This window comes from Homalodisca vitripennis, unplaced genomic scaffold (assembly GCF_021130785.1).
Source record: "Homalodisca vitripennis isolate AUS2020 unplaced genomic scaffold, UT_GWSS_2.1 ScUCBcl_12022;HRSCAF=21531, whole genome shotgun sequence".
Lineage (NCBI taxonomy): Eukaryota > Metazoa > Arthropoda > Insecta > Hemiptera > Cicadellidae > Homalodisca > Homalodisca vitripennis.
Genome location: NW_025788207.1, coordinates 328 through 15,060, shown reverse-complemented (window position 1 = coordinate 15,060; position 14,733 = coordinate 328). Strand labels below are relative to the sequence as shown.

Here is a 14,733-nt window from a genome sequence, read left to right as displayed (position 1 = left end):
CATACATACATATATATATATATATATATATATATAATTTCAATAAACGAATCACAAAAGTACTTGCTCCGCCGGGACTCGAACCCGGATCTCTCACTTGCCGGGTGAATGTGCTACCATTACACCACAGAGCCCTATTTTTTACTATTCAATTATTTTGTATTTTGCTGTATCAGTCACATATGCTTTAAATAAATAATATATGTTGGAAGACCAAATACCTGTCAATCGACTTTTATTTACATTAACAAACTTTGTATAAATGGCAATAGCCGAATTTAAGTTCAATAAACACTGAATCACAAAAAGTATACATACATATATATGTATATATACAAAGCTAGATAGTATATAGTAGCCAAACAGTAGGTCTTATTAACTTACAAAGATCCCCAAATTTTTATTTCAATTGGTCAAACTGTCTATTGAGGGTGGCTACCGACTTTTGGATGACCATATATAATAATGCATAAATTGTTTGACTTCCTGCCAAACCTCATCAATCCTCACTATATGCTAAATGAACTGTAGGAAGAGGTATTGAAAACAGGGTAGTATAAAATCTTTGTTTGATAATAAGTTAAACTGCTGAAACATTATAAAAATAGAGAAAATAAATTCATATACATATGTGAAAAATAACTATTTGCCTTTGAACTAAACAATTGACTACACAACAGAATTTATCATAACTAATATTTATACACTTAGAACAACAATACCATACGTTAAAGTAATGGATATATACATATCAAATTAAATGCCACCATTTTATGGATGATTCATATCCGCTATCAGTGGACATACGTTTAATTGTCACTATTATAAACACATGATGGATTCAAACCACCCGACTGAAACTTTTAGTGAAACAAATCGTCCACTTGCTCATGTAGAACTGTGGACAGAGAGTGAGGAGTCCAAATAGATGACTGGTCTGCAAAACTAAGTCTAGACTTATTTGGTTTTGGAGTTTTTAAAAGACCAGGATTTTCTGTTTTCAAATTATCTATCCATTTATTGTTTTGGTCCTTTGTAATATTCATAGAAATGTTTTCTTTATTTTCAACAACAGTATCGTTTTTAGACTGATGTCGATTTTTAAGAAAGCACTGAAGCTTCGTTTTAAGGGACCTCATCCGCCGTTCCATCCTGTTCATGTCTTCTAAACCTTGTTCAATTTCTTCAAGGATTTTCTCCAATTCTTCATCAGTTTCTGATGCATTTTTGCTGTCTGAAGAAAAAGAGCTGCTGTGATTACCATTTGCAATGAAAGTTGACAACTTGTTAGCATCAGTAGAACATTCTAAAGTCTGACACTGATCAAAAACCGTCTTTTCTGCCATTTCAAAGGAATCTGTGGAATCATCTTCCACGATAACACCGAGCTTTTTGTTTGACTTTGCTTTAATTGCGCTCATTACTCTTCTGTCTATTTTTTTGGCACTGTTGGAAACTCCATCATTGGTTGTACAAGTGAATAACGCCGCCTCTGTTGTTGATACATCGTCATTCTTTGCTGATGATTGTTTGATGCTAGTTGATGTGGCCAGACCCACAGCTGGTGGTGAAGCAGACAAATCGTCCTTGTCTTCCAGAGACAGAACGCTCAGCTGAAGATCCTCCTGCCTATCCACCGGGGGCTTGATGTCAGCCAATTCCTTCATGATCAATTGATGATATTGGGACGGTCCAGGAGACTTTGGCGGTTCCACTTTACTAAAGACGGAATACCTCTCTGCTGCTGACACCCTTGGAGAAGCCATGATGTAATCACGAGGGTTAAAAGAGAAAAGGTTTTGACCAGTTCGTTTTAAACTGCTTACTTGTTTAACTTCACTTTTACTGCTATGTTGAGTGTTATTAACAGTTCTCATACTTGAAGCATTTGATCCAGCAGACTTTACAGGACTGGGGGTTTTGATAATCTTGATTCCAGTCATATTCTGAAAAAAAGAAACCTGATTACTTATATGATGCCAAAAGAAATGACGGGATGCAACAAAATTGGATCTTTTCTTTTGTTCTATTACAGGATGAACAAAAAATTATATCTCGAAAAGATTAATCAAAATTATTAAAACAAATTTTTTTTTATTTGAAAATAGATTAATTCCAAGAATCCATTCTTCAAAGACATCTAGGAACTCACGATTCAAGAAGAACCATCAAAACTCTACCAGCTTCAATCTGGCTGAATTGGCTCATATGACAAAGACAAGACTGAAAATTTTCCTAAAAATACCAATAATTCTAGAGATTTCGCAGCTCAAGAAATGTATACACACATACCTGGTCCGAAAATAAATTAAACAAAACAGTTAGGCACATAGCGGAACAAACATATAGGTTCTGAGGAGAAAAAAACTTACTATAGTATCTCATTCTGAGCAGTTAAATACAAATATAAAATCAACATAGGTGGTTAGTTAAACCTAAATACAAATATAAAATCAACATAGGTGGTTAGTTAAACCATCAGATAAATTAAATTGTTCAACACCCCTTCCAGAACAACAATCTGATTTCTACTAAAATTAACATAATTGGACCAGAAAAACCACTATTACAAACTTATTCCTCAACGCCATTTTTGGAAAAACACCCAGACAGTTCTACTGAAATTGACATAGTTGGGAGTCAGAAAAAAATTGCTAGAAAGGATAAATTAGGATAAATACCTCATCCACTAGAGTAGGGGTTTCAAACCGGTGGTCTATGAAAATCTTGGAATGGTTAGCGGAGTACATATGGGTATAGAAAAATATCTGTTTAAAAAAAAATGCATTGACTTTATCCATAATTTTTTCCTTGTAGCATTTTATCATTCTATGCACTGACGTGAGTTGTAACAGGCAGTGCCCCATCACTTCCCTATGCCATAATAATTTTCTACTTGCAGCCTAGTTCCACAATTCACGCTGTACAGTCAGTACTTTTTGATAGTATAAGAAAAATTAATGCAGTACGATACATTTTGGTAGCTTATACTTAGTCTATAATCTATATTTATAACTTTTATGAATATTGTATGATGTTATGGTGCTGTATTGTGTTTTGGGCTGTAAAATACTAAAACATAAATATCACTGTCATTATATCAAGTTAAGATTTCCAGCTATTGAAATAAATATGATTAGACTCCAGTGCATACCTTCTGTTGCTGCTCTCAGTATTGCAATATTAAAATCTGCTAAATTAAATATCTTTTTAGTCCTTAAACTGGAATGCAACAAATATTCATTTTCAAACACCCATATGAATTTGTAAAAATGTCTCTTTTAAAAAAATGTATCTTTTTTAAATGTCTTAACAAATATAGTATGAAAGTGACCATGAAATGTAGTTATTTTTTGCCTCTTATTTTTGCTGTAAACACTTTGTTCTTTATGGAAACTATGACAATTCGGGATGAAAGACGGGTCGGCTATGTTTGTTGTTGTGCAATGTAAACAAACAAATGTATGTAACAAATGAGCTAGTTTTTGTGCATTACTGTATTGTACAATGTTTTCGACTTAGTTTTTATACTTTTTTAGTGAATAATTATAAGAATGAAAATATAAGAGACAACTCTAAAGCTGTTTGCATGTTTAACGGAAAAGTAACTGTGCAATTTTATAAAAATCCCTGTAAAAAAAAAACACAGAATTTTTCTATAAATGTTGTAATTTTTATATATTTTTGTAATCAGCATAAAATATATAACAAGTTATAAAATTTATATATTTGGTGTACACCACTGGTAAGTTACGCAATATAATATTTACAATATACAGTCTACACTGGAAGGATGAAAAACATTTACTATCAATAGAGTGAGTGAACACAATAGAAGTATTGAGTTACAGAAAAATACATCATAGCAGAATACAGTTTCAAAACCAACATGCGTACTAGCAAAAAATCTCTGTTATCACAGATAATAAGAGAAACCTTATAAATAATCAAGAATAAAATAACTTTAACAAAGATAGCGTGAAGTTGTAGAAAACATGGCATCCTGATACAAAAGCCACATTGATCACAGTTGGTCTTTAGTTGGTTAAACTTCAACCAATCATGAAGCTCCACATTTTGGCAGTTTTGGTTTAACATTTATTAGCTGAAAATGACCCTAAACTACAAAAATGTAATTGTGTAAACCATGTTTCCACATAGAATGAACCAGAAACTTAGATTAGTCACGTGAGCCTTAAGACATAAGATTATACCTCTAATAGATAAATGTACGAGTAGTTTGAATGTGTATTTTATCAAAATGCCAAATTTGGCTGTTTACTCATATAAGTAATAAAAATTAACAAAATGTTGATCTCTTTCCACGAAGAACATTTTTGTACATACTTTTAATATTAAAATTTTATTTAATAACTTTTTCAGACTTTTTTTATTTGAAATATAAAAATTTATTCAACTATACACAAATGTCTCCTGAAATGTAATAAACAAGGAAAATTGTAACAGTGTATACTTTTCAATACTTGATGATTTACACAAATTTAAAAAGATTTACTCTTCAGATGAACATGACTCCAGATTCCAGGAGTCAAGTCTGTGACAGTACCAGATTCCAGATGCTTCGCTAATCACTAACGAGTCAAGCTGGCTGTTCCCAAAAGCATATTATTGTTATTGTTTTACTATGACGCTAATACTCTTCTCAATGACAATGTTAATAAAGAATTTTGTCTATTGTCATACAGGGGGCCCAAATGATTTAAAAGTTAATTTCACAATGATACTCCTCCAAGATTATGACAGAACTTGTTAACCAGAAGAATAAGGGGTCAACTGATATAATATACATAAAAAAATGCTAATAATAACTTTCAAACAAAAGCAGGATTATTTTCTAAGTCTAACCTTTGAGCCTCTAAGTCAACTACTAAAGGTAGCTTACATGTTTTTTCTACCACCCTCAAAAATTACTAACCTATTTTGGAATAATAAGCAGTGTGTGATTTTATTCATAAGGTAACATTTCATTTGATTTAATTTGTTATTTCTCATTGTCACAGGTTAAGTGTAAGAAAGTGCCATGTGGTCCTAACTTTGCCTGTTTAAATATAGCATTTTTTTTTAACTGTCAATACTTTAAATTCCACATAATGAATGTAAATAGCAGGTTTATAAACATCACATTAAAATAAACAAAAACAAACCAAATAAAAATAATAGGAGATACAGATATTGTGTCTTAGAACTTACGTACCAGTAAACCTGACATGTCTAGTAGGCTCGGGTCTTCATCAGGATTCTTGGAGTGGTTCTCAGGAGGTTCCTGAAGGCGAGAAAAAGTTTAATCGTTTAAAAAACAATTTAATAATCTACCTATTTATATACAATTGACAAACACATAGGAAGTAACAAGAATGTGGAGGAGGAAATTATACAATCAGATACTAAAGTAAAAACTTACCGAGAAATCGTTATGAGAGTGTGAAAATGGATCAGTTGGACTTCTGTCAAAAGCCAATCTTGTGCCCAAGTTTTGTTCCTGAAACAAGACTGGTGTTATAAGTGCAGTCAACAGCTTTAAAAAAAAAAATTATAATCTCCACTCTTGTATAGGTGAAGAAGGCATTACAATGGCTAAAGAATTACATTTTAGTATTGAGTGAAAATAAATGTTTTGAGACCCAACAAATTAGAATATTTTTGTGTAATTTCTGTGTTTTTTGTTAATAAAAGCATATTGTTCTTAAAATCAATCAACAATGTAAACTAAACAAATTAGATACTTAAAAAGTTAAAAATGCACACTTCTAAAACTTTTCATTCTATTGGACATTCTTCATTCTTATTCTTATTCTTACACCATGCAATTGAACCTGTGACAGAGTGTACAATATGATCATAAAATTCAGTATAATATGAATTTAATTTATGAATACTTTTAGAAAACTTTTTAACTTGTAACACTTAATTTTTAATACCTTACATAGAATAAATCATTATTCACTTTTGCTAAGTCTTGAATAGATAGGATGTTTTTTCCCAGTATTCTTGCTGACTGCATAACCTAATCGGATCACAAGTTTCCGAGTTATGAATTCTCAAAGTTACAGTTTGGTTGAAAAGCACCAAAAACCAGTACTCTTGTCATAATCAACATAAAAACTAGAAGGTGTTTATAAATTATTTGCTTTATAGTGAATGTCTAAAAACGGAAATAAACATGCTACACTGTAATGTAACTGTGGTTATTGTAGCTCTACTAATTATTTTGTGATCAACTTTCAAACTCAGATATTTAAACATTTTTTATCTGAGTACAAAATATGGGAGCACTTCCTCATCTGTGTTCACCATCTTGAATTTTTATCATATACCTAATATGTAAATAAGAAAATAAATTATTTCCCCAATAACCCCTAAAGTGGTTCAAACATTATTTCTCATAAAATAACATAGCCTACTGATGACTATTGAAAGTTTGTTAAAAAATATATAATAGCAATGTTTCTTCAAAATAACTTAAACCTGGCTGTACTGAGTACATTACTCTGGGTACACTTCTCCGTCTATTCCACCTATTGTTATTAATTAGAATATAATTCGTTTTTCTAAAAATAATACACAAGAAGAGTGAATCAATTGTGGAATGGTAAAATAAGATAGAAGTTAACTGCTGATAACTGATTGGTGATAAACATCAACATATTGACCCATGATGTTAAATGACCGCCATAACAATTTGATCTCCAACTCATTTTTGCCTGTGAGTGTAATTAATAGAAAAACAAAAAGAACTGTTTGTTTTTTTTCTTCCAGCAACCAGAACCATAACCAGAAAGAGGCAGAACAAGGAAAAAAATTAAAATATTATGTATTGTAAAGCCCCTGGATGTGAACATTTTAAAATTTATTTAAATAAATAAGGAAGTAACATAATAACAAGAAGGATACTGTTACCGACAATACTGATTCCTTTTAATTAATTCACCCACAGAATGAAGGGATGAACTATCTCATACACTCAGTGCTTTTGACTCTCAGTATCATCCTGTTGCACTTATTTGAACAAAATATACAAACAAACAAGGGAACAGGATTATATATTAAGTGCTGACCTACTTTATGTACCCTTTTTAACTTATGCAAATTCCACTCTGACCGTATAAACAGACTAACTGATCCCATAAAACTGTTGCTGTTATGGTAGTCATCTTAATCTTCCAATTACAATTTATAATACGGAACATACTACATCTACAGTGATGTGGTGGAAGGGAAATGCTTGATTGTTAGGACTAGTTATTTAAGAAAGATGTAAGATGAAGAGAGTGTGACTCAAGTGTCAAAATCAAAACCTATTAGTGAAAGAACACTGAATGTGGGCTGACCTGGAATGATCACATTGACACCATCTTTCTTCGAGTTGCCTCAGGAATTTGTGCTTTATGTAATCTACCAAAGAACTGTTCTTTGTTCTTAAAATGGTCAATTTAAATCTGGTATGTCCTTATTTTTCATCCAGTGTAAGAGTTTAGAAATGATGTTGTCACATAAAAATTCAATTTGAATCATATTCATACTAAATTTCAGAGAGTGATGCAGGGAAATTAAACTGTTCAAGTCTTTGAGGTAATTATGTACTGCTGGCTGACCAAAGTTTCCTTTGTACCACCTAGATAACCACATATGTGGACTGAGAGGCAGAAACAACCAGGGAAGACATTTCCTCATGTTTAAACTAGCAACAGCATTTAACACTGAGGTAGCTCCACTTACGCCAACAGACATTCTCTGCAGTAGACTAGACATATTGATCTACTCTTTTAAAACAATATCTTGATGTGCCCCTCCTGGACATCGATGAGGTTGCCCAGATGTATCTGACACATCAATTTTTGTTGTACCCAGTATAGATATGCAACTGGAAGGTATGAACCAACCAGAAGTGAACCACCCTGGAGATTTCACAACCAATATTTTTCTGTACTTATGACTAAGTTGTATTGGTCTACAGCTACTCAGATTTTACATTATTCTGAAATTTCAGCCAGTTATTGTACATTTTGTCGGTTCATTTTGTCATGAACCATGCTGATGTTTACTCCTAAAACAATTTGCTAACTACAATAAAGGTAGTTTTTATTAGCCTCGTAAAACTTGTAATGTTTTTATCATTTAGTTAAAAAAAGTTACATAGTTCAAATACTTATATTACAGTACCTGTAGGCCATTGCTAAGAATCACTTCAGTTTGTGGACTTCTTTGGAAGAGTTTTTTTTTAATGCCAGTAATATATTCTTTAGAAGCCTTGTCCATGAAGCAATTCTTTTTAGCTGCAAAAATGATAGGCATTCAACTGTTGTAAAACCAGCAATGATGCTGATAATTTGTAAAAATGCTTCACTAAATAATATGGTATTACAAAGCCTTGATGTATTTTAAAACCCTTTAACATGTTTAGATATAACGGGAATAACTATCTTTTCTACTTTGTATGTGATGATCTACTAACTTTTGATCAAAAAGATTGAATTCTACTTAATGGTTTTCAAATAAAATTATTTTATACACAAATCATACAATGGTACTATTATAAGTAAATATTGCTTATTATTATTTCACTATCGCACAAAAAGATTACATTGCATAAAAAGTCTTGAATTGTGTAGTAGTTGATATTAAAATATCATTACAGTAATTTAGTTTTTCATATTTGTAATCTATTTATATTGAAGGTATGTCAAATGTAATTTGTTTCGAGGGCTCTGCAATATTGTTATTAATGAAATAAAGACAAGTAATTTATACAAAGCATTTTTTACCTCCATTTCCATGTATGATACAATCTATTTGTTTTGTTAAATTTTCTCTTTTAATTCCATAAATAAATTGAAGCCCTAGCCCAGAACCGTTTATGAAATATTTGCTATAGCTCAGATAATTATTTGTTAGTATGCAAAAATGTTGTGTCCAGAGTAGGACTCAAACCTGAGTCACTGAGGTAACTAGCTGAGTTCCTAACCATCTGGCTAACAAGGGTAGTAAAGTTTATTCTTATGTTTGTTATGAATGTATGATTTAAAATATTAATTGATGTTGTTTTAGATCATATATAAGCTGTTGGTATGAAGTGAGTTGAAGACCTACTTTAAGTGCAAATTAAACCAGGTGTCAGTACACCCTAACGCATGTGTACTCTATGTACATACCATATTTTATGTCTGTTATTAGTCAATGCTTCAGAAATGTTTCAAAATACAGTAATCTCTCAGTAATCCAGTAAATATCAGACCAGAATACCGGTAAAATACCATTTACATACAAAAACTTGATATTGTATGTATGATGTATAATTTAATATAGTACACAAAAATAAATAGACAAATACACAAAATAACTGGCATTCACGTTCTTCTTACAATTCTTCCACCCTGTAATCACTGATAAGCACAGAGGTTATCCACATAATAAAATAGTAAGTTTTAGTAAAATTATACTTTTAACTATATAATTTTAGCATGTATTAAATATGCAGTGCTTGATCATTAAATATATTAATAATATATATATATATATATATATATATATATATATATATATATATATATAATGATTTATTATATAACATATTAATACATGCAGATATTAAATACAACATTACTATCTAGCTTTTGTCACAGATTTAAAAACTAAATTAAATACCTCTTATTTGTTATTTGACTGAAGTACGATTTTAAGACAGACTCAACTACGAGAAAATATCTTAGAACAAAATAAATTAGAATAGACATAGGTATACACTTTTTGACCGAAATAGGCTTTTCAGACCCACGTATATAAATATTCTTGATCAGGGGCTTCAACGTAAAATCAACTCCATTTCAAAATTACAAAGAGCTCCATTATTCATTACATCATGAGTGTCTTAACTGAAAGCTAAGAACTTCGACTTTAGGTTCCCTCCACACTGGCCTCAAATAGTTTAATTGTTACTGAAATCATTTATAATGAAATATTTTAGAGAAATTCAAGTTATTTACGGTACTTATAACAAAACTGTTACTCTACGACTTGAGGGCCCCAAAACAACATTTTAGATTTAAACTTAAATCTAAAATGTATCACGGCCAGGATGTGAAGGATAGCAAAGCAGCCAGCTTTTCAACATGCTAAGAATCCCCTTCCACACTGTTCAATAATAGACAACCTATCTTCACAAAGCAACAAAAGCCAAGAGAGAATAGCTAAAATGACTGATGCTAATCTTAAGAGAAAAAGTAAATCAGGAAATATTAACTAACAAAATTAGAAGCTTTTCAAACAGAAATTAGCTTCGAGAACCAGCAGATGACCAGGAAGATGACTGAGTATAGTAATGCTGACCACCGGCAAAAAAGTGGTAGATGCCAAAACTAGTTGTTACCTTATTTGAAGCCCCTTAAAGGGTTCCAATTTGAAACTAACCATGACATAATGCAAAACATGAAAACTCAACTGAATTTCATTCCAAAAGAGGCCTTCTCAACTTGTTTTTCCAATTTGGCAGGGGTACATGTTTAAATTTTTGAGCCTCAAGGAGACTATTTTGAGGAAGATCACTTGTAAAAATATATTGATAAATAAATAAGGTCAGAAGGTTGTTGAGTACACTTAGTATTTAGAATTCATGGTTGTTAATGGACCCTTTCTTTCCATTTCAATGTAATGTGTATTTGGACAGATGTAGTTCCTTTATTGGTCACTACAGCTGTCTTTGACATATACTGCTAACTGTAAATTGTTTTCAGAACCATTTGAACACAGTATAATATATACTGGTATATAAATCTAAGAAACTTAAAATGTTTATTGTATTGTTTTCTTGGGAGAGACCTTTCCATTCTCATTAACTCCTCAATTAGTGCCTAGTTTTTATGCTTAAATAGTAATGGTGTCTTCAGACACTTGCATATAATGTACCGTAAAGGAGTAATCATGTCTTGAGCATTGCGAGAAAAGGATTACTGCAGTGTGTTATGTATGCAGCAACACAAAACTCAAAGAAAAAACAGAAAAGATGCTGTCTATAAGAGCACAAAGTGTGTAGTGGCTTTATGTCTTCACCCATGTTTTGGAAACTCACATGAAAAAAGTGTTTCTAGAAAGTGACTAAAATCAAGTCACGATTATCACTAATGTGTTTTTTTTTGCAATATTTTTGGTTTTGCATGTCATAAAACACCACATTCAATAAATAAGGTTCTATTACACAATAGATTCTATTACACTCAGAGGCTTTTATTTACTTTGCTAAACCCACCTTAATTAACATTAATTTATGCTATAATGACATATAATGCAATGACAACTCAAACTTAACTGTTAACGACTTTTTTAACTTTTGAAGGTAAAATATGTATTTTAATGGTCCAATAAATATATAAAAAGTGAATTTATAAAAATGGCATTTTTATAAATTCTCAATTTTCAGACTTATTTTAGTGTAGAATTAATTACTCCTACTAGTTAAACATAAAACTTCTTAACCCTTGATTACGCCTCAAAAGGTTAATGTTTGGCTTACTTCACAGTGGTTTATATATAGAGCTATTATTTATTCTATATAAAATATTCAGCAGCAAAATAGATTAAGATTCCAAAGAGGCAGTATAGAATTATATTGAGATCCTTAGAAGGGTGCAATAACTAATTCATACTGAGACCCTTAGAATCTGTAAGGAAGTTTCTCCGTCTCTGTCAACTTTTCTCATATTGAAAAACTGTTTCAGCAGACAGGATAAACAGATTTCAGCAGCAGAATGGATTACAGTCCATAGGTAATTCCATATCAAATCACCTAATATTTTAATAAAATATTACCCACCATCTCCTGATTTTCATGAAACTTTGCATGTTTGCTTATGCTTATACCCTTAGAAGACCTGTAAAGTTTTATTGTTCTAGGATTTATATTTTTTTAATAGAATTTTTAAAAATATCAATATTATGGTAATTTGCTTCCACAGAATTGCTTGCAGGAAATGAGTAATATATACAAAAGTTATCATATTTCAGGTATTAATAAAGATTTTGATCTGACACTTGCCCCCCCCCCCCAGTTTATTGGAAATGTTTACAGTTTACAAAAACGCATTCATTTAAGTATCCAAAGTTTAAAAAAAAAATCTAAAAATCATATTGCATGACTTTATTATAATTTCTGTAACTAAAACCTTGTTTTAGAAAAACACTTGTAGCTTTTTTCTCCAAACAGCTGGGAAGCTGTTAAAGGTATTAAATCAAATCTAAGAGAATGTGCTTTTTATTGATATAAGAAACAAAGTGGCTTTTTTGTGTTCTATCTGAAGTAATGCCATTTGTAACAAAATTATAAAAACTAGCTGTACCCGTCCGCTTCGATGGCCACAAATAAATTTTACTATTATGAATTTGAATATTATTTAAGTTTACTTTTTTTGCTGGTATACAGCAAGTATATATGTAAGTTAAACAAGTATCTTAAGACCTAATATTTAACTTTAATTAAGCTGTATTAATGATAACATTATTTAAAACTGAACACACACAAAAAAACCCATTTTGTTTTTTTGTATCAATAAAAAGCACACACTCTTATGTTTTTATTTGATAACCATTACCGGAATAGTGATTTGTATTGAGAGTATTATGAATTGTTAAGTTTTTGTTGACAAAGCAGCTGAAATATTTGATTAGATATTACTCGTACAATGTAATTGATATGCTAAGGGTCTAAGATGTTTTGTGTTTTGGACGCTCTTAGTATTACAGTTTAGTTAAGTTTTGGCCATTGTTTGTCGTAACAATAAGTCTGTGGTTTTAATCCTACCTGATCTTGAACGGCCCAAGCTTGTTAAAACTGTTTTAGGGATAACAGGCGCTACAAAATTCAGTTGTGGAGGTTTTCTCCCCATTCCTGAACCTTTTACCAAGGTTACTTCTTCTGCGCTGTCTCATGTTGGGATTTACATTAAAATTCATTCTTCACAGTTGGTTTACCTGCAACAAATTTAAACTTTAAAAAAATGTTTATATCCTTATCAGTCTTATTCTTCCAGTCAAAGAACTATGAGCATTGTCATTTCATAATATCAAAAATACAGTTTAACTACATCTAAAACAATGCCTGATTTTAATTTTTAACTCATGATTAAGACATTGAATGTGTTCAAACGAAAGTGTGTTTGTCTACTGTCTAAAAGTCCTTATTTTCACCAAAAAAAATTATTTATTAGTAATGTATTCCCCAAACACTAAGGTATCTAGACATTAATTAAGTTATTCACTGATGTTACAATCTATTAGTTCAGTGGATGCTAATAACTAATTAAGATTAAAAGTGGAGCTACTTTACTAGATCAGGCATTTCAATAACAATTTATGAATATGCCAAGGCTCATGTTATCTGTATTTCATCTGAAGCCATTTGTTACCTGAGCATTCCGTCAGTTCTGCATAAAAAAGTACTTGATGTGATATTGTGGGTAAACCGTAAACAAACTACTGTTTACTAATTACTCGGATGATAATCCAAATGATTTAAATGTGGTTGTATATATCTTATAGGATAAGTAACTATAAGATTTTCGAGAAAGAAATTAAACGAATGAGTTTCTAATACATAAATATTGTGTTTGAAGCCAATATGTCTAGGCACTTAAAGACACAATGACTGGGTGACACCCAATATTACTACGAGGGTGACACACAAGGCAGCAATTTAAAACAATATTATTAAAATACATTTTAAAACCACTAGCTTTAATTGTAAACAACTATAAGAATGAATTGTATTCTATAGTATCTACGTATTTCTAATTGATGATTTGGTTCACTGATTCGATTGTCATGGTGACCACTTATTTTACTGCAGCCAGTAGTGTTACTAATTCTTTTTATCACGGAGTTACGATTTTTTTTTCTTCTTACAGACACCTTAACCTTAACCATCTCAAATGATATTTAAAAACTTTCACTTTCTAAAATATTAAAAAAGACCATAACAAATGATATAGATGAAAATTACAGAAAACGTCTTGTTTTCTAAATGTGGCTGATATTTTTTTTTAATTTTTATTATAATTGTAACTGGAATTGTTATTGACATACATAAACATACAGGTTATTCTTTACAAATATTGTATCAACATAAATCATTCTTATACTGCAATATACTGGAAAATTTGATTGTAAAAAGAGGAAATCTTACTTTTTTGCTTTTTCCCTTATTTTACATCACTGTCTTTTTCTACTTAGGCCTACCTGTAAAAAGACCCACTAAAATGATTAAATTAAATTTTGGTTCCCTTATACACAAGGTTCACATTAAGTGAGAAATGTTCAACGTAACAATTTCTAAATCAACATAGTTAGATTCAAACCGTAGCAATGAAACTTTTGTATTCATTAATGACGGTAACAACAAGTTTATTCAAATATGAAGTATTTTCGTGTAGGGTATAATAAGTGGACCCGGTTTTTTACATCGAAGAATGTAATCATCGATACCTAATATTCGCATCTCAAATCCTAGACTATCAATCAATATAAAAGTATCTATAGTCCCCAATATAAAACATATGTTTTTAATTAAAATGTGAATTTAATATTAACAGTGATCAAACAAATTATTATAACCGAAATTAGGAAAACCGAAGACGGACCATTTTTGCTCCTCTCACAGTTACATTTGTTTCTTTCCCACAAATTTCACATAAGGGGTTTTTCGGTACGAGTCCAACATGTTGAAAGCCA

The 14,733-nt window shown here is 30.9% G+C and overlaps 1 protein-coding gene across 1 annotated transcript; it reads right to left on the bottom strand.

Annotated features, from left to right (window-relative positions):
* Positions 1-552: 552 nt before the first annotated feature.
* LOC124374980 lies at positions 553-12,878 on the bottom strand. The gene is made up of 5 exons (XM_046833113.1): positions 12,809-12,878; positions 8,182-8,294; positions 5,423-5,500; positions 5,216-5,284; positions 553-1,946 (listed from the first exon to the last, which is right to left on the bottom strand). The coding sequence occupies exons 2-5, from the start codon at positions 8,275-8,277 to the stop codon at positions 864-866; spliced, it is 1,326 nt and encodes a 441-aa protein (XP_046689069.1). The 5' UTR covers positions 8,278-8,294; positions 12,809-12,878; the 3' UTR covers positions 553-863.
* Positions 12,879-14,733: the final 1,855 nt, after the last annotated feature.